The 23,696-nt window shown below is 46.0% G+C and overlaps 1 protein-coding gene and 1 non-coding gene across 7 annotated transcripts; both read left to right on the top strand.

The window, feature by feature from the left end:
* The first annotated feature begins 5,945 nt into the window (after positions 1-5,945).
* Positions 5,946-6,027, top strand: trnas-uga (transfer RNA serine (anticodon UGA)). The gene has a single exon. It is a non-coding gene; the product is annotated as a tRNA-Ser (tRNA).
* A 4,690-nt stretch (positions 6,028-10,717) lies between these two features.
* Positions 10,718-22,717, top strand: med7 (mediator complex subunit 7). 6 transcript variants are annotated; one of them, XM_068043996.1, is made up of 2 exons: positions 10,718-10,773; positions 16,579-22,716. In XM_068043996.1, exon 2 carries the CDS (start codon positions 16,599-16,601, stop codon positions 17,286-17,288), a length of 690 nt encoding a protein of 229 aa, XP_067900097.1. In that variant the 5' UTR covers positions 10,718-10,773; positions 16,579-16,598; the 3' UTR covers positions 17,289-22,716. The 6 variants fall into 6 exon arrangements, with proteins under 6 accessions (XP_067900097.1, XP_067900101.1, XP_067900099.1 ...); XM_068044000.1 differs by lacking the exon at positions 10,718-10,773 and adding an exon at positions 10,802-10,882 and having other exon boundaries at positions 16,579-22,717; XM_068043998.1 differs by lacking the exon at positions 10,718-10,773 and adding an exon at positions 10,802-10,889 and having other exon boundaries at positions 16,579-22,717.
* Positions 22,718-23,696: the final 979 nt, after the last annotated feature.

The following is a 23,696-nucleotide window of genomic DNA, read 5'->3' as shown; positions in this document are numbered from 1 at the left end:
TTGGATTAATATTGCAGTAAAGGTTTTTATTCAATGATGCTGTGCTTGCCAACTAACACAAAAAAGAACAATTTCTCCCAAGTTATTGCATTTAGAGCATCAGCTGTGGCTCAGTTGGTGGCTCTCTCACCTCTCAGTCAGATGATTATGGATTCAACCTCACTCCAGCAACTTGATTCCGTAATCCAGGCTGACACTTCAGTGCAGTACTGAGAGAGTGCTGCACTGCTTAAGGGGCAGCACTGAGGGAGTGCTGAACTGTCAGAGGGGCAGTATTGAGGGAGAGCTGCACTGTCTGAGGGGCAGTACTGAGGGAGTGCTGCACTGTCAGAGGGGCAGTATTGAGGGAGTGCTGCACTGTCTGAGGGATGGCACTGAGGGAGCACTGCACTGTCAGAGGGGTAGGACTGCACTGTTGGAAGGACAGTGATGAGGGAGTGTTGCAATGTTGAGGGGTGGGACTGAGGGCTTGCTACACCGCTGGAGAGGCTGCCTTTTGGATGAGATGTTTAATTTGATGTCCCGTCTGCCCTCGCAATTGAATAAGGAAATTCCTCGCAGTGTTTTGGACAAATTTTATCCCTCAAACAATACCAAAGAAAGACAGATTATCTGGTCATTATCACATTGCTGTCAAAATCAGGGCGAGATCTTGGAAAATGTGGACCATTTTCCCTGTAGTGGGAACCTCCCGGCGAAGGCAGACACAGACAACGGGGTTCATCATCGCCTCCAATGTACCAGCTCAGCCTTCAGCCGACTAGGGAAGAGAGTTTATGAGGATCAGGATCTCAAACCTGAGACTAAGACCATGTTTCCCAGGCAGCAGTAATCATTGTGCTCCTCTATGCTTCAGAGACCTGGACAACCTACAGCCGGCACCTCAAAGCACTGGAGAAATACCACCAGAGGGGCCTCCGCAAGATCCTCCAAATATGGTGGTGAGAAAGGCGGTCCAACAGCAGCATCCTCTCCCAAGCCAACCTGCCCAGTATCAGGGCACTAATCACCCAAAGGCAGCTCCGCTGGGCGGGGCATGTCGTTCACATGCCTGATACCAGTCTCCCGAAACAGCTGTTCCACTCCGAACTTGGTCACGGCAGAAGCCTCGCAGGAGGACAGCAGAAATGCTTTAGAGATGTCCTCAAAGCATCTCTGAGGAGATCAAACATCCCTGCCAACTCGTGGGAGTCCCTGGCTCGTGACCGTCCCAAATGGAGAAAGCTAATTTGGAAAGGTACGTACACCTTGAGGGACTTAGTCGAGAACATGTGGAGGTGAAGCTGAGGCATTGGAGGGAGTGCACAAACCTCCAAACGATTCATCTACCTGACCCTTCAAGCACCACCCGCCCCTCATGTGGCAGAGTCTGTAGATCATGCTTATCAGCCATCTCGGAACCCATCGAACCAGAGTGGAAGCAAATCATCCTCGATCCCGAGGGACCGCCTAAGAAGGTTTGTGGTATCTTGCTGTGCACAAATTGGCGACTATGTTTCCTACATTACAACAGTGACTACTCTTCCAAAAGTAGTTCATTGGTTGTGAAGTGCTTTGAGACATCCTGAGGTCCTAAACGGCCCTATAGAAACGTAAGATTGGTTAACTAACAGGAAACAGAGAGTAGGCATAAATAGGTCATTTTCTGGTTGTCAAGATGTAACAAGTGGTGTACGACAGGGATCTGTGCTGGGCCCTCAACTTTTTACAATTTATGTAAATGACTTGGATGAAGGGACGGAAGGTATGGTTGCTAAATTTGCTGATGACACAAAGATAGGTAAGTTGTGAAGAGGACATAAGGAGGCTACAAAGGGATATAGATAGGTTAAGTGAGTGGGCAAAGACCTGGCAAATGGAATATAATGTTGGAAAATGTGGCAGGAAGAATAAAAAAGAAGCATATTATCTAAATGGTGAGAGATTGCAGAGCTCTGAGATGCAGAGGGATCTGGGTGTCCTAGTGCATGAATTGCAAAATATGAGCATGCAGGTACAGCAAGTAATTAGGATAACTAATAGAATGTTATTGTTTATTGTGAGGGGAATTGAATACAAAAATAGGGAGGTTATGCTTCAGTTATACAGGGCATTGGTGAGACCACATCTGGAGTATTGTGTACAGTATTGGTCTCCTTATTTAAGGAAGGATGTAAATGCGTTGGAGGCAGTTCAGAGAAGGTTTACTAGACTAATACCTGGAATGGACAGGCTGTCTTATGAGGAAAGATTGGACAGGCTAGGCTTGTATCCGCTGGAGTTTAGAAGAGTAAGAGACGACTTGATTGAAACATATAAGATCCTGAGGGGTCTTGACAGGGTGGATGTGGAAAGGATGTTTCTCCTTGGGGGAGAATTTAGAATTCAGGGCCACTCTTTAAAAATAAGGGATTGCCCATTTAAGACAGAGATGAGGAGAAATTTTTTCTCTCAGAGGGTCATGAGTCTTTAGAACTCTTCCTCAAAGTCTTTAAATATTTTTAAGGCAGAGGTAGATTGATTCTTTAGCAGCGATTTACTTGTACTTCTTTCAATGTGGTATATTGTATTAGCTGCTCACAATGTGGTCTCCTCTACACTGGTAAGACCAAACGCAGACTGGGTGACCGCTTTGCGGAATACCTCCGTTCAGTCCGCAAGCAGGACCCCGAGCTTCTGGTTTCTTGCCATTTCAACACTCCCCCTTGCTCTCATTTTCACATCTCTGTCCTGGGATTGCTGCAGTGTTCCAGTGAACATCAACGCAAGCTCGAGGAACAGCATCTCATTTACTGATTAGGCACACTACAGCCTGCCGGACTGAACATTGAGTTCAATAATTTCCGAGCATGATGGGCCCCCTTTTTTATTTTTATTTTTAGTTATTTTTTTCTATTTTTCTTTTTTGTGTCTTTATTTTATTTTAGTTTGTTTAGTTTGTTTCTACTGTGCCTACCAACTGTTTTTTTCATGTTTGTTCTTGGGGGCAGGCTGCTCAGTTTTCTGTCCATCAACACCCTCTCTGTACTAATGCTTTGTCTTTCAGCACACCACTAACATACCGTTTGCCTTTGCTCCATGACCTTCTGGTCAGTTATTCTCTGTGACCTTGTCCTATCAACACCTCTTTTGTTATCTCTTGCCCCACCCCCGCTTTATTTGCTTAAAACCTTTTACATTTCTAATATTTGCCAGTTCTGAAGAAGGGTCACTGACCTGAAACGTTAACTCTGCTTCTCTCTCCACAGATGCTGCCAGACCTGCTGAGAATTTCCAGCATTTCTTGCTTGTGTTTCAGATTTCCAGCATCTGCAGTATTTTGCTTTTATTATAGATAGATTCTTGATAAGCAAGGGGATGAAAGGTTATTGGGGGTAGGCGGGAATGTGGAGTCAAGGTTACAACCAGATCAGCCATGATCTTGTTGAATGGCGGAGCAGGCTCGAGGGGTCAAGTGGCCGACTCCTGCTCCTAATTGGTATGTTCGTGTGTAAGTTTTCTTTTCTTTTAGCGAGCCATGCAGTTTGTGATTGAACTGTGAGGATCTCTCTATCAGGAAATTGGGACTGAGTTTCTCTCCCGCCCAGTATAAACGCTGCTTACTTTGATCCAGGAGCTGCATGAAATGATGTCCGGGATTGGTTCCAAATCTCGGAAAAAGTCAATTATTTATAAGGACGTCTTTTTAAACTGATCAGGTTCAGCACTTTGGTTTGAGAAGAGCAACAACTCAAATCACGTTAAGAATTAAACATCTATAACTTATGTTTCCAAGAATTGTCTTCGCTAGATTAGTCCCTGGGATGAGAGGGTTGTCCTATGATAAAAGGCTGAGTAAATTGGGCCAAGACTCTCTGGAGTTTAGAGGAATGAGAGGTGATTTCATTGAAACATAAATGATTCTGAAGGGGCCTGACAGGGTAGACACTGAGAGGGTGTTTGCACTGATCGGGGAATCTAGAACACAGGGGCACAATCTCAGAATAAGGGACAAATCATTTAGGACTGAGATGAGGAGAAATTTCTTCACTCAGTGGGTTGTGAATTTTTGAAATTCTCTATCCCAGAGAGTTGTGGATGTTCCATCGTTGAATATATTTAAGGCTGAGATAGACAGATTTTTGGTCTCTCAGGGAATCAAGAGATATGGGGAACGGGCAGAAAAATGGAGTTAAAGCCTAAGATCAGCCATGATCGTATTGAATGGCGGAGCAGGCTCGAGGGGCTGAATGGTGTACTTCTGTTCTATATTCTTACAGAGGGAGTGCTGCATCATCGAAGGGACCATCTTGCGAATGAGACATTAAACCAAGGCCCCATCTGCCCTCTCAAGTGGACATAAATGAACCTATGGCCTTTATTTTGAAGAAGAGCAGGTCAGCTCTCCCTAGTGTCCTGACTAATATGTATCCTTCAATCACGGGATATGGGGATAGTGTGGGAAAGAAGCATTGAAGTGGATGATCAGCCGTGATCGTACTGAATGGCAGAGCAGGCCCGATAGGCTGAATGGCCTACTCCTGCTCCTATGTTCCTATGCTCCTAACTTCACAAGAATGGATTATCTGGTCAGTAAAACATTGCTTGCTGTGCGCAAATTGGCTGCCACATTTCCTACAGTAGACTTCGAATGGGGCTTCATTGTCTGTGAAGCACTTTGAGACATCAGGTGGTCATGAAAGGCGCCATATAAATGCAAGTCTTTCTTTTCCTTTTTAGGTCCAGCCCCCCTAGGGGAAGTTCCTCCAAAGATAAAAACCACAAGGAAGGCATTGAGAAACCTCCTCAGATACTCCTCCCTCCGACTCCAGGGTCAGAATACCTCGGAGAGGAAGACCTGGAGTTTCCAGGATTTTATTGAACATAAGAACATAAGAATATAAGAACTAGGAGCAGGAGAAGGCAAACAGCCCCTTGAGCCTGCTCCGCCATTCAATACGATCATGGCTGATCTCATCTTGGCCTCAACTCCACTTTCCTGCCCATTCTCCATAACCCTTCAACCCATTACTAATTAAAAATCTGTCTATCTCCTCCTTAAATTTACTCAATGTCCCGAACAGTCCAACCAAAACAGTCCGGGCAGAAAAAAAACATTATTATTATAGATTTTCACTCTCCTTTGCTGAAGGACAGTTATATGGAGTTGAATAACCTTTAAATAATGAGTATTATTATGCATCAATAGTGTGATAGTCCCCATCCAGCTCTGAACCTCCTCCAGGTATATAAACCTGAGATCTCTGCGCTCGTCTAATTCTGGTCTCTTGAGCATCCCCAATTTTAATCACTCCACCACGAGTGGCCGTGCCTTCAACTGCCTGGGCCCTAAGCTCTGGAATACCCTCCCTAAACCTCTTCACCTCTCTCTCCTCCTTTAAGGCGCAACTTAAAACCTACCTCTTTGACCGAGCTGCTGACCATCTGTCCGAATATCTCCTTATGTGGCTCAGCAACAGATTTTGCCTGATTGACACTCCTGTGAAACGTCTTGAGACGTTTTACTAAGTTAAAGACACCATCTAAATGCAAGTTGGTGGTGTTGTTTCTGCATTACAATAGTGACAACAACAACTAACATTTATATAGCGCCTTTAATGTAGTAAAACGTTCCAAGTCCCTTTACAGGGAATGTTATGAAACACAATATGACAAACTACTCTTCAAAAAGTACTTAATCGACTGTAAAGTGCATTGGGGTGGCCTATGGTCATGAAAGGTGCTATATTAATGCAAGTCTGTCTTTTTCCCTGGTTGATTGCCGCGCCCCCTGCAGTCTGTCACTCAAAGCTTTGGCCCCGCCCTTCCCTCCGTGGTTTGATCTCCCTGTCAATCAAAGCTCTGGTCCCGCCCCTCCCTCCCTGGCTCCTTTGTTTGTCATTCTGAACTCTGGCGCCACCTTTAGGTTCGAAATGCCACGCAGCCTCTTTACTGGTTGTAAAGCCGATGTCGGCTGCAGCTTATGTGCTGTGATGGCCGAGTGGTTAAGGCGTTGGACTTGAAATCCAATGGGGTCTCCCCGCGCAGGTTCGAACCCTGCTCGCAGCGATAAATATTTTGTTCTAATAAGCGCAAAATTATCAAAAACTCAACACTTTCAATTTATCTTCAATGATTGTGTTTACTTCAGACCGCAATGCTGGAACGGTTTGGATTCTTTTGTTCAGTAATATTAAGTGTTGTGTAATTTATATATTCATAGAATCGTAGATATTTGAAAACATGACTATTATTTTAAAATAAAATTTAAAAAGTCAGACCTAATCAAGCTGCATTAAAGGAAGAAATGCCAATTTATTTTTAATTTGGTGAAGTTGCTGAGCATAGCTTCTGCCCTCTCAGGTGGATGTAAAAGATTCCACAGCACTATTAGAAGAGCAGAGGAATTCTCCCTGATGTCCTGGGGCCAATATTTATCCCTCAATCAATATCACTGAAAAAGATCATTTTTCAAAAAATATTTTGTCATTATTACATTGCTATTTTTTGGGATCTTGTTGTGCACAAATTGGCTGCCCTGTTTCCCACAATATTACAGTGAAAACACTTCAAAAGTACTCCATTGACTGTAAAGCACCTTGGGTTGTCCTGAGATGGTGAAAGGCGCTTCTTGTCTTTAATCTCAATCGATATTGTGGTGTCACAGAATCACAGAATGGATACAGCGCAGATGGAGGCCATCTGATCCCTTGTTTCCGTGCTGGATCTACGAAAGAGCAGCTCAGGCAGTCCGATGACCCCTTTCCCCGTAACCTTGCAATTTTTTCCTCTTTGGGTCCTTATGCAATTCCCTTTTGAAAGACATTATTGCATCTGCCTTCACACTAATGGCCTCTACCTGACTGAACCCGATGGGACCCCATGACATGTGTCGGGTTCGGGTTGGGTCGCTTCTCCAGGTCCGGCTTTCGGGCTCGGGTTGGTCCGGGTCGGGTTGGACACACACAGGACGTCTTGCATTTTGCTCTGCTGGAGTGGAGAGTGTAAAAGTTAAAAAACCTACCTGAGCTGGAGTCCAGGATGTCAAGGAAGGAAACTCTGAGTCTGCGCAGTGAGCGTCTCAATTACATCATCACGCTCACGCTGAAGCTTCCTTAATCCAAAAGGGGTACAGTGAGTGAGTGCACTATGGAATCAAGGTAGGTAACCATTCCGCTGGTCGGGTCGGGCTCAGGTCCGATGTGGTTCTGTCGGGTTCGGGTCGGGTTTTTATTTCCTCCCCTGAACAGGCCTTTACTCCACTCGGCCAGTGCATTCCAGATCCTAAGCAGTCTCTGCATAAAAAAATGTTGCCTTCAGTTCTTTTGCCATTCAGCTTAAATCGTGCTCTCTGGTTCTCAACCCTTCTGCCAACGGGAAGAGTTTCTCCCTATCTACTCTGTCCTGACTATTCATGATTTTGAACACCTCCATCAAATCTCCTCTCAAACCTTCTTTTCTTCTCTAAGGAGAGCAGCATTAGCTTCTCCAATGTATCCATGTAACTTAAACATGATCCCTCTACTCAGGCTTGAGATTCACATTGACTGGTTCTCGAAGTCAGTATTTGGTCTTTTAGAAAGAGAGAGTGGTGGGTGCAACTGGGACACGATTCTCTGAAGGGGCAGCAAAGAGCAGAAACATAAAAGGTTTCAGATCCTCTGTGCCGGAGGGAAAAAAACCGCACACACATTACATCACCTATTACACTTCAAAAGTACTTCATTGGCTGTAAAATACTTTGAGCCGTCCTGATGCTGTGAATAATGTTATGTAAATGCCAGTTCTTTCCAGTTATCAAAGGCAGAAAATATTTTCCCCTTTTTATTTTTATTAAATTGAAATAGAACATAAGATGGAAGTAGAAAAGACGTGGCTTACCACAGGACATATACAATCACTTATAATATATGGCATCATTATAATGTATTAAAAATGTTAGATCTCCATGCACTTCCTGTGAATTTTTGCATTATAAATTCCTATTTCCATATGTAAACGTGTCACGCTGTAATTACACCCACTGCCAGTTGAGGCACTGCAGTGACGTGTTTACATTGGCAATTCCCATTATAAAAATTGGCATAAGAATTCATAATGGAAATACAAAGATAAGGACAGGATGTATGACTTTACAACAGGAACTGAATTATATTTGATTACTCTGGTGCAATTATCCTCTGTCCTCTTACCACACTTCACCTGATAATCATGCTAGCTGGCGCAGGTATGTTGGGCCAAATGGCCTCCATCTCTGTGCTGTGACTGTATGACCACAATTAGTCCTGATTCCCATGCCTGACACTGCAGGAGATCAGCTAGTCTAAAATTGAAAGAAAAAAACAGAAAATTATGGAAACACAGGGCAGGTCCATCAGATGCTATAATGGGATAGGGAAGGTTAATGTCTCATTGAGGTATTTTGACAAAGGATTGTTCCAGGAACATTATCAGAAACAATAACCTGCTGTGTGTTTCCTGCATTTCCTGGTTTCATTCAGCACTGCAGGGTTTTATGTAATATATCCACAGAGGCAATTCAAAATAGAGTAGATTGTATGTGAGATATAGAGTGTGGTGAGTGCAGCATGCTTGGGACAGACAGGTGTCTTTGGAACTGTGGTTCCCAAAGCTCTTCAACAAGGGCATTCCTCACTTCGTGTCTGAGTCTGTTGTAGCCTCATTGATCGAGGTTGATTGCTGTGATTAGTCAACAGCTCCATTATTTTAGTGCCATTGACTACCAACAACAACAACTTATATTTATATAGCGCCATTAATGTAAAAAAACATAAAGGTGCTTTGCAGAAGTATTTTAAACGAAGTGCAACACCGAATCACAAAAGCAGATATCAGGTCAGATTACCAAAAGCTTGGTCAAAGAGGTAGGTTTTAAGGAGTGCCTTAAAGGAGGAAAGCGAGGTGGAGAGGCGGAGAGGTGTAGGGAGGGGATTCCAGTGCTTGGGGCCTAAGCAACAGAGGGTTTGGCGCAGTGGTTAGCACCGCAGCCTCACAGTTCCAGGGACCCTGGTTTGATTCTGGGTTTTGCCTGTGCGGAGTTTGCAAGTTCTCCCTGTGACCGCGTGGGTTTTTGCCGGGTTCCTCCCACTGCCAAAGACTCGCAGGTGATAGGTAAATTGGCCATTGTAAGTTGCCCCTCGTGTAGGTAGGTGGTAGGGAATATGGGATTACTGTAGAGTTAGTATAAATGGGTGGTTGTTGGTCAGCACAGACTTGGTATGGTCACCAATGGTGCAGTGATATCAGGATAGTAGAAGGCAGACTAGATTGACCTTCCTCCCTTGATCTTCTATTGTCCTTTAATTCTTCCGTTCCTGATAAAATGAAAATTTTAAAGTGACAGCCTGCATGACTGGAAGCCAGGAATGTAATCCTCAGAATCATACAAGCTAGAAGGAAGTCGTTCAGCCCATCGTGCCTGTGCCAGCTCTCTGAAAGAGCCACCCACTAGTCCCACAACCTCGCTCTTTCCTCATAGGCCTGCAAATGTCTCATTTTCAAATATTTATCCAATTCCCCTTTTGAAAGTTACTATTGAACCTGCTTCCACCACCCTTTCAGGCAATGAATTCCAGACAATAATATGTAAAAAGACTAACCGAGACCCAGTGAACCCCCAAACCCATGTGTGGCGGACCTCTAGGTAGGAAAATGAGACAAAATCCTTGGAGCCATTTAGAAGCCAGTTGGTTGATGTGACTGGGGTATGTAGGCAATGTTTGGATTGATGAGCAGAAACAGAGCTGGTTGAGCTTTCTGATCCGTATCTACCACATGGCTTCCTCATCTAGTTATTTTTGTATTCGCTCATGGGATGTGGGCGTCGCTGGCTAGGCCAGCATTTATTGCCCATCCCTAATTGCCTTTGAGAAGATATTGCGAGCATCTCACGATTACCAAATGTTCTATCCATTTGTGATGAGATTTATATACATTTTGTACATTTGATGAGTCACCAACGATATTTTTGTTTGTTGTTGTAAGGCTAAAAAAAATAATTTCTGCAATTCTGTAGCGCAGTGTTCTTTTGGATAATCGGCGCATCCTTTAAATGTTCGGACAGTGGATGGGGCAATTTTACAGGGAGTCTCCAGGGGAGTGTGTCAGTATTTATAGGAGGGTCCCCGGGGAGTGTGTCAGTATTTACAGGGGGTCCTGGGGAGAGTGTCAGTATTTACAGAAGGGTCCCCGGGGAGTGTGTCAGTATTTACAGGGGGTCCTGGGGAGTGTGTCAGTATTTACAGGGGGTCCTGGGGAGTGTGTCAGTGTTTACAGGAGGCCCTGGGGAGTGTGTCAGTATTTACAGGAGGTCCTGGGGAGTGTGTCAGTATTTGCAGGGATTCCTGGGGAGTGTGTCAGTGTTTACAGGAGGTCCTGGGGAGTGTGTCAGTATTTGCAGGGATTCCTGGGGAGTGTGTCAGTGTTTACAGGAGGTCCTGGGGAGTGTGTCAGTATTTGCAGGGATTCCTGGGGAGTGTGTCAGTGTTTACAGGAGGTCCTGGGGAGTGTGTCAGTATTTGCAGGGATTCCTGGGGAGTGTGTCAGTGTTTACAGGAATGTTCACTGTCTCCACATTTCCTGGTGACTGTACCTTTAAAAGCTTTATGGCAGAAAGTGCGCATGCTCTGGAATTTGATCCCGCCTCCTTCATGAGGAGCGTGGCTCTATGACGATTATATGATTGGCAGCGCCATTGCCCAATAAATGTCTGCCACCCCGCTGTCAATTTTCCCGGTGCCGACCAATAGGAGAGGGAGGTGGGAGGCGGCTTCGAGTTTGTTGTTCGGCGGCGCGGTGAGTAGGCGAGGCCGGGGATTCGGCCTGGGCCTGGGGGTTTCGGATCTGGACACCGGCCTGAGCCAGAGACAGGCTTGTCCCTCTCGCAGTCCGGGGCGGGGGAAAGGTTAATGGTTCGAGGCTTTACCCAGGGCCAGGGAGCGATGCGGATCTTATCATTGAGCGGTCCCGGGGTGCGGAGTAAAGAGGGAGTGGGGGCGGTGGTGGAGGAGGGGAAACAACATTCCCGGGGGGAGGGAACGACCCTATTGTGGGAAGGGGGGGTTTGACCCCCACTGTGGGAAAGGGGGGGGGGTTTGACCCGCACTGTGGGAAAGGGGGGGGGGGGTTTGACCCGCACTGTGGGAAAGGGGGGGGGGGTTTGACCCCCACTGTGGGAAAGGGGGGGGGGGTTTGACCCCCACTGTGGGAAAGGGGGGGGGGTTTGACCCGCACTGTGGGAAAGGGGGGGGGGTTTGACCCGCACTGTGGGAAAGGGGGGGGGGTTTGACCCGCACTGTGGGAAAGGGGGGGGGGTTTGACCCCACTGTGGGAAAGGGGGGGGGGGTTTGACCCGCACTGTGGGAAAGGGGGGGGGGTTTGACCCCACTGTGGGAAAGGGGGGGGTTTGACCCCACTGTGGGAAAGAGGGGGAGGGAGGTTTGACCCCACTGTGGGAAGGAGAGGGGGGGTTTTGACTCAATTGTATGGGGAGGGCGGGGGGAAAGTTTGACCTGACTGTGGGGAGGTGGGTTGGGGCGGGGGCGGGGGGGAGAAAAACCCAAAGATGTTTTATCAGTGCATAAAGTGCAAGAGGATGACTAAGGAAAGGGTAGGGCCTATCTGAGATGTACAAAGGAACTTGTGCGTGGATGCAGAAGATGTGGGCAGGGTTCTTAATGAGTATTTGGTCTCTGTCTTCACAAAGGAGAGGGTTGATGCAGACATTGTAGTAAAAGAGGAGTGTGAAATATTAGATAGAATAAGCATAATGAGAGAGGAAGTGCTCGAGGATCTGGCATCTCTGAAAGTGGATAAATCGCCAGGACCAAATGGATTGCATCCCAGGTTGTTAAAGGAAGCTAGGGAGGAAATAGTGGATGCTCTGAGGATCATCAAATCTTCGCTAGATACAGGCAAGGTACCAGATGATTGGAGGTCTGCGAACTTTGTACCATTGTTGAAAAAGGGTGCGAGGGATAAGCCAGGCAATTGTAGGCTGGTCTGTCTGACCTCGGTGGTGGGTAAATTGTTGGACTCTATTCTGAGGGATAGGATAAACTTTCACTTAGAAAGGCATGGATTAATCAAGGATAGTCAACATGGATTTGCTGGGGGAAGGTCATATCTTACTTCCTCAAAAAATGCAATTAAGTTAGTAACAAGGAGGATTGATGAGGGTAGTGCAGTGAATGTGGTCTACATGAATTTTAGTGAGGCATTTGACAAGGTCCTGCATGGCAGACTGGTCAGTAATTTGAAAGCCTCTGGGATATAGGGGTATGTGGCAGGTTGGACCCAAAATTGGCTCAGTGACAGGAAACAAAGGGTAGTAGTCGATGAGTGTTTTTGCGAATGAAAAGAGGTTTCCAGTGGCGTTCCACAGGACTCAGTGCTGTTTGTGGTGTATATTAATGATTTGGACTTAAATGTGGGAGGCATGATTGGGAAATTTACTGATGACACAAAAATTGGCAGTGTAGTAATCTTTGGGCTCCTTGTCTCGAGAGACAATGGGTAAGTGCCTGGAGGTGGTCAGTGGTTTGTGGAGCAGCACCTGGAGTGGCTATAAAGGCCAATTCTAGAGTGACAGACTCTTGCACAGGTGCTGCAGATAAAATTGGTTGTCGGGGCTGCTACACAGTTGGCTCTCCCCTTGCGCTTCTGTCTTTTTTTTCTTGCCTATTGCTAAGTCTCTTCGACCTGCCACACTTTAGCCCCGCCTTTATGGCTGCCCACCAGCTCTGGCGATCACTGACAACTTACTCCCACGACTTGTGATCAATGTCACAGGACTTCATGTCACGTTTGCAGACGTCTTTAAAGCGGAGACATGGACTGCCGGTGGGTCTGATACCAGCGATGGGCTCGCTGTACAATGTGTCCTTGGGGATCCTGCCATCTTCCATGCGGCTCACATGGCCAAGCCATCTCAAGCGCCGCTGGCTCAGTAGGGTGTATATGCTGGGGATGTTGGCCGCCTCGAGGACTTCTGTGTTGGAGATATGGTCCTGCCACCTGATGCCAAGTATTCTCCGGAGGCAGCGAAGATGGAATGAATTGAGACGTCGCTCTTGGCTGACATACGTTGTCCAGGCCTCGCTGCCGTAGAGCAAGGTACTGAGGACACGGGCTTGATACACTCGGACTTTTGTGTTCCGTGTCAGTGCGCCATTTTCCCACACTCTCTTGGCCAGTCTGGACATAGCAGTAGAAGCCTTTCCCATGCGCTTGTTGATTTCTGCATCGAGAGGCAGGTTACTGGTGATAGTTGAGCCTAGGTAGGTGAACTCTTGAACCACTTCCAGAGTGTGGTCGCTGATATTGATGGATGGAGCATTTCTGACGTCCTGTCCCATGATGTTCATTTTCTTGAGGCTGATGGTTAGGCCAAATTCATTGCAGGCAGCCGCAATCCTGTCGATGAGTCTCTGCAGCCACTCTTCAGTGTGAGATGTTAATGCAGCATCGTCAGCAAAGAGGAGTTTCCTGATGAGGACTTTCCGTACTTTAGTCTTCGCTCTTGGACAGGCAAGGTTGAACAACCTGCCATCTGATCTTGTGTGGAGGAAAATTCCTTCTTCTGAAGACTTGAACGCATGTGAGAGCAGCAGGGAGAAGAAGATCCCAAACCGTATGGGTGCGAGAACACAGCCCTGTTTCACACCACTGAGGATAGGAAAGGGGTCTGATGAGGCGCCGCTATGCTGAATTGTGCCTTTCATATTGTCATGGAATGAGGTGATGATACTTAGTAGCTTTCGTGGACATCCGATCTTAGCTAGCAGTCTGAAGGGACCATGTCTGCTGACGAGGTCAAAGGCTTTGGTGAGACCTATGAAAGCAACATAGAGGGGCATCTGTTGTTCATTGCATTTCTCCTGTAGCTGGCGAAGGGAGAACAGCATGTCAATGGTGGATCTCTCTGCTCGAAAGCCACACTGTGCCTCAGGGTAGACATGCTCAGCCAGCTTCTGGAGCCGGTTTAAAATGACTCGAGCGAAGACTTTCCCAACTATGCTGAGCAGGGAGATTCCACTGTAGTTGTTGCAGTCACCGCGGTCACCCTTGTTCTTAGAGGGTGGTGATATTGGCATTGCGCCAATAGTTAATAGTGAGGAGGAAAGCCATGGACTCCAGGATGTTATCAATGTTTTGGTTGAGTGGGTGGAAAAGTGGCAAATGGATTCAATCCAGAGAAGTGTGAGGTATTGCATTTGGGTAGGGCAAATAAAGCGAGGGAATACATAATAAACAGAAGGATATTGAGAGGGGTAGAAGAAATGAGAGACCTTGGAGTGCATGTCCACAGGTCCTTGAAGGTAGCAGGACAGGTAGATAGAGTGGTGAAGAAGGCATATGGATTGCTTTCCTTTATTGGCCGAGGTATAGAGTACAAAAGCAGGGATGTAAAGCTGGAGTATTGCGTACAGTTCTGGCTACCATATTACAGATAGGACATAGCTGCTCTGGAGAGTACAGAGGAGATTTACTAGAATGTTGCCAGTGCTTGAAGGTTGCAGCTGTGAGGAAAGATTGGATAGGCTAGGGTTGTTTTCCCTGGAACTGAGGAGGCTGAGGGGTGAATTGAGTGAGGTGTACAAAATTATGAAGGGCCTGGATAGAGTGGACAGGAAGGACCTGTTTCCCCTGGCGGGGAGGTCAGTTACCAGGGGACACAGATTTAAGGTGATTGGTAGAAGGATTCGAGGAGACATGAGGGAAAAATTTTCACCCAGAGGGTGGTCTGGAATTCGCTGCCATGTATGGTGGTGGAGGCAAAAACCCTCAATTCCTTTAAGAGGCATCTGGACATGTACCTGAAGTGTGGTAATCTGCGGGGCTATGGACCGTGCTGGAAGGTGGGGTTAGTTTGGGCAGCTAGTTTTTTCGGCCGGCACGGACATGATGGACTGAATGGCCCCCTTCTGTGCTGTACTTTTTCTGTGGTTCTATGATGTGGCAGAGACTATTCAACAATAATGTGGGTCCACATGTACTGGGATTTTCCTTTGTGCATTCTGTGGCTGTTGCTGGCAAGGCCATCCGTGAGGTAGTGGGATTTCTTGAACCACTGGCGGTTTGATCCAACTGAGTGGCCCACTGCACAGAGTCATCTGCATTGGCATGGGACTGCAGTCACATATCGGCCCAGACTGGGGAAAGGATGCAGTGTTCCTTCCCTGCAGGACGTAACAACAACTTGTATTCGTGCATTTAACATAGTAAAACGTCCCAAGGCGCTTCACAGGAGCATTATCAAACAAAAATTTGACAGTATCACGCAAGGCGATATTGGGGCAAATGACGAAAAGCTTGGTCAAAGAGGTAGGTTTTAAGTGGTTTCTTAAAGGAGGAAAGTGAGGTGGAGAGGTTTAGGGAGGGAATTCCAGAGTTTAAGACTAAAGCAAAATGCTGTGGATGCTGGCAATCTGAAATATAAACCGAAGATGTTGGAAATACTCAGCACTTCTGGCAGCACGTGTACAGAGATAAGAGTTAACGTTTACCTTTCTTCAGAACCCTCCAGAGCTTCGGGCCCAGGCAGCTGGAGGCACAGTCACTAACAGTGAAATGATTGAAATCAGGGATACTCAAAAGGCCAGAATTAGAAGAGTGCAGAGATTTCGGAGGGTTGCAAGGCTTGAGGAGATTCCAGAGATTGGGACGAACAAGGCCAAGGATTGATTTGAAAACGAGGATGAAAATTTTAAGCTGATAGTTTGCTGGACTGGGAGCCAGTATAGGAGGGTGATGGGTGAACGGGACTTGGTTCGAGTTAGGACACAAACAGCAGAGTTTTGGATGATCCCAAGTTTATGGAGGTGTAAATTGGGAGGCTGCTTCAGAATAGTCCAGTCTAGAGGTAACAAAGGCATGGTTGAGGGAACCAGTTGGTTCTTTGAGATTCTGACAGCTTCAGTCATATTTACTGATGGCACCTTTTTAGATCTGATTTATTTTTATTAAGCAATTCAAATTCTCAAGCTACCTGGTGAGATTTGAACTTTGCATTGTTTGGATTTGTCTGTGGTTATTGTAATTCCAGTTCCACACCACCATGATTGACTATCTGAAGTGGCCCAGCAAGTCGCTCAGTTCAAAGCCGCTACACAGCACTGCAGAGGTTCAAGAGGAAGCAACCACTTGCCTTTAACCTAGTAAAGTATCCCAAGGCACTTCATAGGAGTGATTATCAGACAAAATTAGACACTGAGTCACAGAAATATTAGGACAGTGAGAGGTTTTAGGGAGCGCATTAAAGGAGAAAAGAGAGGTGGAGAGGTTTAGGGAGGGAATTTAAAACTTCAGGGCTTTGGCAGCTGAAGGCATGTCAGCTAGTAGTGAAACATTTAAAATTGGGTGCACAAGGGCCAGAATTGGAGGAGGGCAGGGATCTCGTAGGGCTGGAGGAGGTTACAGAAATAGGGGGTGAGGCCATGGAGGATTTGAAAGCGAGGATGAGAATTTTAAAATTGAGACATTCACCACCTTCTCAGAACAACAAGGGGATGGGCAATGAACAGCGGCCTTGCCTAGAACGAACAGTGAAACAACAGCTTGTGTTTCCCAGTTTTTATTTTCGTTTCCATTGCCTTACAGTTCCACATCCATTGAGTACAATGGGTGAGCCACAGCAAGTGAGTGCGTTGCCCCTGCCTCCGGCACAGTACTACAAGGAGTACACAGACGACAATGTCCGCAAAGGCTTTGCCCCCAAGCCCCCGCCTCCCATCAGGGATAGCTACACCATGTTTGGCAACCAGTTCCAGTGCGACGATCTGATCATCCGCCCTTTGGAGGGCCAGGGCATTGAGAGGCTGCACCCCTCACAGTTTGACCACAAGAAAGAACTCAAGAAGCTCAACATGTCCATTCTGGTGAACTTCCTGGACCTCCTAGACATCCTGATCAAAAGCCCCGGGAGCATCAAGCGGGAGGAGAAACTGGAGGACCTCAAGCTCCTGTTTGTTCACATGCATCACCTGATCAATGAGTACCGCCCTCACCAGGCCAGGGAGACCCTGCGTGTGATGATGGAGGTGCAGAAGAGGCAGCGACTGGAGACAGCCGAACGGTTCCAGAAGCATCTGGACCGGGTGGTGGAGCTGATCCAGAGCAGCCTGTCCTCACTGCCCGATGACCTGCCTGAGGCTGGGGGCTTCCTGGCCAAGGTGAAGGCTGAGCCCATGGACGTGGATGAGCGTGTCGGCTGTGGACAGTTGGAAACTGAGATGGACCCTTTGTCTAAGAATGAACAAGTTAGCGATAAAGACGCAGCCATGTGTGCCATCATCGATGATATGACATAAACATGGCTTCACTGGTAAATGTGACTGCTTCAGAGGAGGGTGACATTAACAGAACTGATTGGATTTCAATATAGTTGCTAGTGGGTGTGAGAAGTTGTTATTCTCGACCCTCCCCTTCAACTATAGTCGGATTACAGACCGTGTACTGTATTTGGAGACACTTGGATAAGCACTGGAGCTATTGGTGCCGCCAATTTTCAGACAATGAATTTGCAGAGCAGAAGTTAATTGACTTAAAGAATTTGCATTTATGTGGCGCTTTTTACAACCTCGATGTCCCAAAGTGTTTCGCTGCCAGTGAAGAACTTCTGAAGTGTAGCACCAAGGATCCCAAATCTTTGAGTTTTTCCTCGATCCCCTCCATTTGGAGATACTTGTCCCACTCAGTCCCCACGCCCATCTTTCCAAGAACCCACACGTGGCAATGAGTGCCTGTAGATGTGAATCCCAAGTCCAAGAATTGTTTTGCCCAGTTTTTATTTTCGTTTCAACTTTTGGGGGTGGAGGGGGGGACCTCTCCATTGGTTCCCGAATATCAAACACCGACCAAATGCACCTGCTAGTTATATATCGTGTGGGAGAGCAACTGATGTGGAGTAGGCACATTGGTTGATGGTGCCGCATACTGGGACCTGAGACAAAACCCATGTGTCCTCATGCATGCTGTTCCCTGCTAGACTTAGCCTCATCCCTGTCCCATTCCCTCGCCCTCCTCCCAGGGGAATATATTCTCTAGCTACCAGTAACCGGTTTAGTGACTGCCTGTTAGCGGGTGTCCGGTTTCCTGGTATTTCCAGCAGTTGTTCAAATGAACGGAGAGCTGAACTGAACAACTGAAGTGAGTGTAGGTGCCCTCTGCGGACATCAGTCAACAGTACAGTGTGCTCGAGGGGTCTGTTGGGATTCAAGAGGGTGTATGTACCAGCAGTAGGTTCTCTGTACTTTCACACCTGCAAGATTTGTACATGTTTACTCGGTGTGCTGAATATTAGTGTTGTGTTGGTTTGTCTTGAAAGTCTTGTTCCGCTGGCACAGAAACCTGTTCCTTGAGTCTGATTCCTGAGTCGGCCTTGAGTCGGTGCAGGATTACAGGGCTTCCATAGACTAACTGAATGGGCACTGGATTTGAAGTTAGTGTGGGGCAGATCGGAATAAAAGCCTTAATTCAGGTCCTTGGTAAAGCATCCTTTGGCAGTGCTGATCGGTCAGTAGGCAATGATTTGATGTGTGGATAGGCTGGGTGGTGTTTGAGAGGAGCTGCTTGTTCCACTGTAGTGTGTGTTAGAGTTTGGCTTCAGCGGTAATTCCCATTCCTGCAGAGGTCCTGTTCCTTAAATAGTGCACAGGCAACCATTAATGATTAATCTACGTGCTCACCGTACTGGGTATACATAACGCTCAGCACTGCACTACTGCCTAGCAATGTTCCTTCGAACTTCAGTCTACCGTGCACGGCTCATTTCCTGCACTGAGCCATCCCTCTAATAGTGAAGCGCAACCATACATGCGTGCATCTTAAAGGGACCAATGCTTATGCGCAGCCTGTCTGTTCCCTGCGCAGCACACTGCCAGTTGCTGCACACTTCACCTGCCCAGCTTGGAGAGAACATTGCAGCCTTTACTTAACGGCCATTGCAGCTGAGCTGCTCTATTGAAAGGATCGCATTGAAACTCGCCAACTAAATTTTATATTTATGTACTTTAACCAAGTAACACGTCCCAAGCGGCTTCACAGGAGCATTATCAGACATAATTTCACACCGACCAATATAAGATATTAGGACAGGGAGTAGGTTTTTAAGGAGGGAGTATTAGAGAGGTGGAGAGGTTTAGGGAGGGAACTCCAGAGCTTGGGGTCGAGGCAGTTGAAAGCATGGCCACTCATGGTGGAGCGCTTCAAAATTGAGATTGTTCACAAGGCCAACATTAGAGGAGCTCAGATCTTGGAGGATTGTAGCACTGGTGGAAGTTACAGAAATAGAGAGGTGGGGGCAAGGAAATGGAGGGATTAGAAAACCATGATTGGAATGTTAAACACGCTCCAAGATGATTTCCTGCCTCACTGGGGAGGTTGATATTGGCGTATTGGCGTCTGTGATGTGTCCCTCAGTACTCCCAACATCTGGTACTACAACCATAACTGCTGTCTGCGGAGAATGTCTTCAAGATTTACATTGATGGTAGTCGTCCAGTGAATGCTGCAGTATATCAAATGCTGAAAGCTGCTACTTCATTGTAACCTTGAAGCATTTTTGGTCTCAAAATAAAGGCACTGCTGCCCACAATTCTCTGAAATCCATCGTCTCTCCTCCCAGTATTCATTCTACTTCTGGCAAAAAAGTTGCAGCAAGAGTTTATTTTTTTTACAAATCTTGATGGAATTTTAAGTGTGTGATTCTAATGTATTGTAAACCTAGCCATTCTGCTGACAAAGCACATATCACGATGAGCCGAAGGGCCTGTTTCTGTGCTGTATAGCTGTATGACTCTATCAGCACTGCTCTCTTCTGTGCTAACTTGTCTATCTGCTTGTGTACCCTAGCCCATAACAGGATTGGACCTGGCTGTAATGCAGTAAATGGTTAACTAGCCTGATGCTGGGAAAGGTTAAGTTTAACTCCCAGGGGATGCTTGGCGAATGGCCCGCCTTCCCGGGACCAGCAGTGGAAAGGCTATTAAAATTGGGTAGGACCCGTTAACAGGCAGACCACCAGCTAGATTCTCAATATGTTGATATTGGAGGGATGAGAATTGTGGGCGTTTCACCCCAGATTACACTGCGTGTGGTGAAGGTGCGACTTTAAATCTCTTCAGGGTCCCAAACCCAACTTGGGACCCTATTTACATTTATTCATGAGACTTCTGCCTGAGTCTCATGGGCACCTTAAGTCCCCAAGAAATGGTGTTTAAATGGTTGTAGGCCAATTTTAAAATTCTCATCCTTGTTTTCAAGTCACTCCATGTCCTCGCCCCTCGCTATATCGGTAACCTCCTTCAGTCCCACAATCATGCAGGATCTCTGCGCCCCTCCATTTCTGGCCTCTTGCGCATCCTGATTTTCCTCACACCAGCATTGGCGGCTGGACATAAGCTCTGGAATTCTGTCCCGAGACCTCCCCGCCTCTCCAGCTCTCACTCCTCCTTGAAAACTTAAAATATACCTCTTTGACCAGGGTTTTAGTCATTCGTCTTAATATCTCCTTATGTGGCTTGGTGTCAGATTTTGTTTGATAACTCTCCTGTGATGCAACATCTGATGTTTTTCTATGTTAAAGGCATTTTATAAATACAAGTTGTTATTGTTTTCAAGTTCACTAGTTGGAATTTTAACTCCCATTCTGCCCAGATGGAGGGAGTTAAAATTCCTGTCTTCAATCTCTAGATTGCTATTCCAATACCGGAACCACTAGGGTACCATTCCCAAGCCTAGGTTGCAATTTATGCTCCCACTTGCCATGGACAGAAACACATATGGTGCACCACAAGATTCAGTAATGACTCGTACACCAGGTTTTACGGTAGATGCTGTTTTGAGACTCAAAGAAGCATTGATGTGATTTGTGGAAGGTTCCAGATTCTTGGCAAAATTCTGCCACCTGCTGGACATCTTAATTTAGATCTGGTTCTTTAAAATAGAAAGAACTTGCATTTCTATAGTGCCTTTCATGGCTTCATGACATGCCAAAGTGCATTACAGCCAATGAAATACTTTTGAAATGGAGTCACTGTTGTAACATAGAAAAGCAGAAGCCAATTTTCACATAGCTAGCTCCCACAAACAGCAATGATACAATGACCAGAACAGTTTGTGGTTTGCAACACAGGGCAGGAGAAATTTCTGTACAGAGAGTTGTGCGGGTGATTTACGTAATTGTGCAGCCCCTTTAAATGTTCTAGTGCAGTAGTGTAAAGGGGTTGATTTATGTGCCGTCTGTGTGGGGAGTTCTGGGTTACTGCGTGGCTGTATTGTTAGCTCAGTTGGTAGCACTTTTGCCTCCGAGTCAAAAGGTTGTGGGTTTAAGACCCACTTCAGGGCTTGAGCACAAAAATCAAGGCTGACACTGGTGCAGCACTGAGGAAGCTTGCTGTGCATTGGCTGCCAGGTTTCCTACATTACCACAGTGACTACACTTCAAAGGACTTCACTGGCTGTAAAACACTTTGAGACGTCTGGTGGCCGTGAAAAGCGCTATATAAATGCAACTCCTTTCCTTTTTCCTTTTGGTTGTGAAGTCATTGAATTCACTTTGAGTTAGTGGCTGAGGCTGGAAACTGTCAACATGCAGGGTTAGATTGGATCGGGGTTTGAGGGGAAAGGGGTTGAAGGGATATAGGAGCAGGATGGGTAAATGCAATTAAAACTAATTACTCATATAGAGGGTAAATGACCCGGCTGCCTCTCGAACCTGCCCCCTCCGGCACCCCCCCCCTCTCCCCCAACTGGAATGAAGTGCACACTGTTAAAACCAATGCAATTCTCATCCCTCGGAAATCAACAAATTGAGGGTCAGATCGTTTGCATTCATGTTGATGTCATCTGTGAGTCAACTTGTAGTTGTTTTGGTGGCACCTTTTTATCCTGCTCCTACCTGTAAACAGGCAAAGAATTATCAAAACACTCCAAAAATAATACAACATTGGCTCCTGGTTTGCCAACACCTCAAATATAAAATTCTCGTCCTTGTTTTTCAATCATTCCATGGACTCACTCCCTCCCTATCTCTGTAACCTCCTCCAGTCCTGCAACTCTCCAAGATCTGAGCACACTTCCAATTCTGGCCTTTTGCGTTTTTCCCACACAAAGCAATGAGATGACTGTCCAGTTAATCTGTTTTTTTTGGTGGTGTTCATAAAGGCAGGAATGTTACCTCCAAGACAGTATTTTTCAAATTAGTGCCATGGGTTCTTTAATATCCACCAGAACCAGTAGGCTCGGCAGACTTCACTCAGGAAAACAAGTCAAATTACGGAAGCAGGAAAAGTCAGGTAAATTAATATATTATTAATATTGTTTTCACTGTGTCTATACACAAAGTGACCATAGAAAGGAAGGTCAGAGTCAGAAGGGAAACATCCACTTTCCACGCCCGATAAATTGGGTCATTTATGGAATTGAAATTGGAGCAAGTCAAACTTGGAAGATTTGTCATCGTTCGTCCTTTGATATTGAAAAAGACAGCTGGAATATCACCTCATTTTCTGCAGCGAGTTCTTTGATGGAATCATAGAATGATGCAGCACAGAAGGCAGTCTTTTGGCCCATCATGCACGTGACAGCTCCTTGAAAGAGTTATCCAATTAGTTCCACTCCTGCTCATTCCCCACGCGCTGTAGATTTTTCACTTCAAGTATTTATTCAATTCACTTGAAAGTTACTATTGAATCTGCTTCCACTGCCCTTTCAGGCAGCGCATTCTAGATCACAATAACTCACTGTGTGAAAAAAATGTTTCCTTTTGTCACCTCTAGTTCTTTTGTCAATTACCTGAAATCTGTGTCCACTGGTTACCAACCCACCTGCCGGTGGAAGCTGTTTCTCTTTATTTACTCTATCAAAAACATTAATGATTTTGAACACCGCTATCAAATTTCCTCTTGGCCTTCTCTACTCTAAATAGAACAATCCCAGCTTCTCCACTCTCTCCACATAAATGAAGTTTATTCCTGGCATCATTCGAGTAAATCTCTCCTGCACCGTCTCTTAAGTTTTTAACATTCTTCCTGAAATGTGGTGCCCAGAATTGAACACAATACTCCAGCTAAGACCTCACCTGTGTTTTATAAAGATTTACCATAATTTCCTTGATTTTATACTCTATTCCTTTATTGATAAAATCAAGGATCCCATTTGTTTTTTTTAAACTGCATTCTCAATTGGTAAATCCCCAGGTCTCCGTTCCTGCACCCCCTTTAAAATTGAACCATTTAGTTTCTCTTTCTTCTCCTCATTCTTCCTTCCAAAATGTAGCACTTCACACTTCTCTGAGTTAAATTTCATCTGCCACGTTTCTGCCCATTTCACCAATGTCTGTGTCCTCCTGAAGACTGTTACTTTCCTGCTCACTGTTTGCTGCATTTCTGAGTTTCGTATCATCTGCAAACTTTGAAATTATGTCCTGAATATCCAATCGCAGGTCATGAATAGATATCAAAAAGAGCAGTGATCCTAACCTGACCCTTGGGGAACACCACTATATACTTCCCTCCAGTCTGAAAAACAATTGTTCACCACTACTCTGCTTTCTGTCCCTTACCCAAGTTTCATCCGTGCTGCCACTGTCCCTACAATCCAATGGGCTTCATTTTTTTTCAAAAAAGTCTATGTGATACTTTGTTAAATGCCTTGTGAAAGTCCATATACACAACATCAACCTCACCACCCTCATCAACCCTCACCTTTACTTCATC

Source organism: Heterodontus francisci, chromosome 12 (assembly GCF_036365525.1).
Source record: "Heterodontus francisci isolate sHetFra1 chromosome 12, sHetFra1.hap1, whole genome shotgun sequence".
Lineage (NCBI taxonomy): Eukaryota > Metazoa > Chordata > Chondrichthyes > Heterodontiformes > Heterodontidae > Heterodontus > Heterodontus francisci.
Note: the sequence above shows the minus strand (reverse complement) of the source record. Positions and strands in the feature narration are given on the sequence as shown.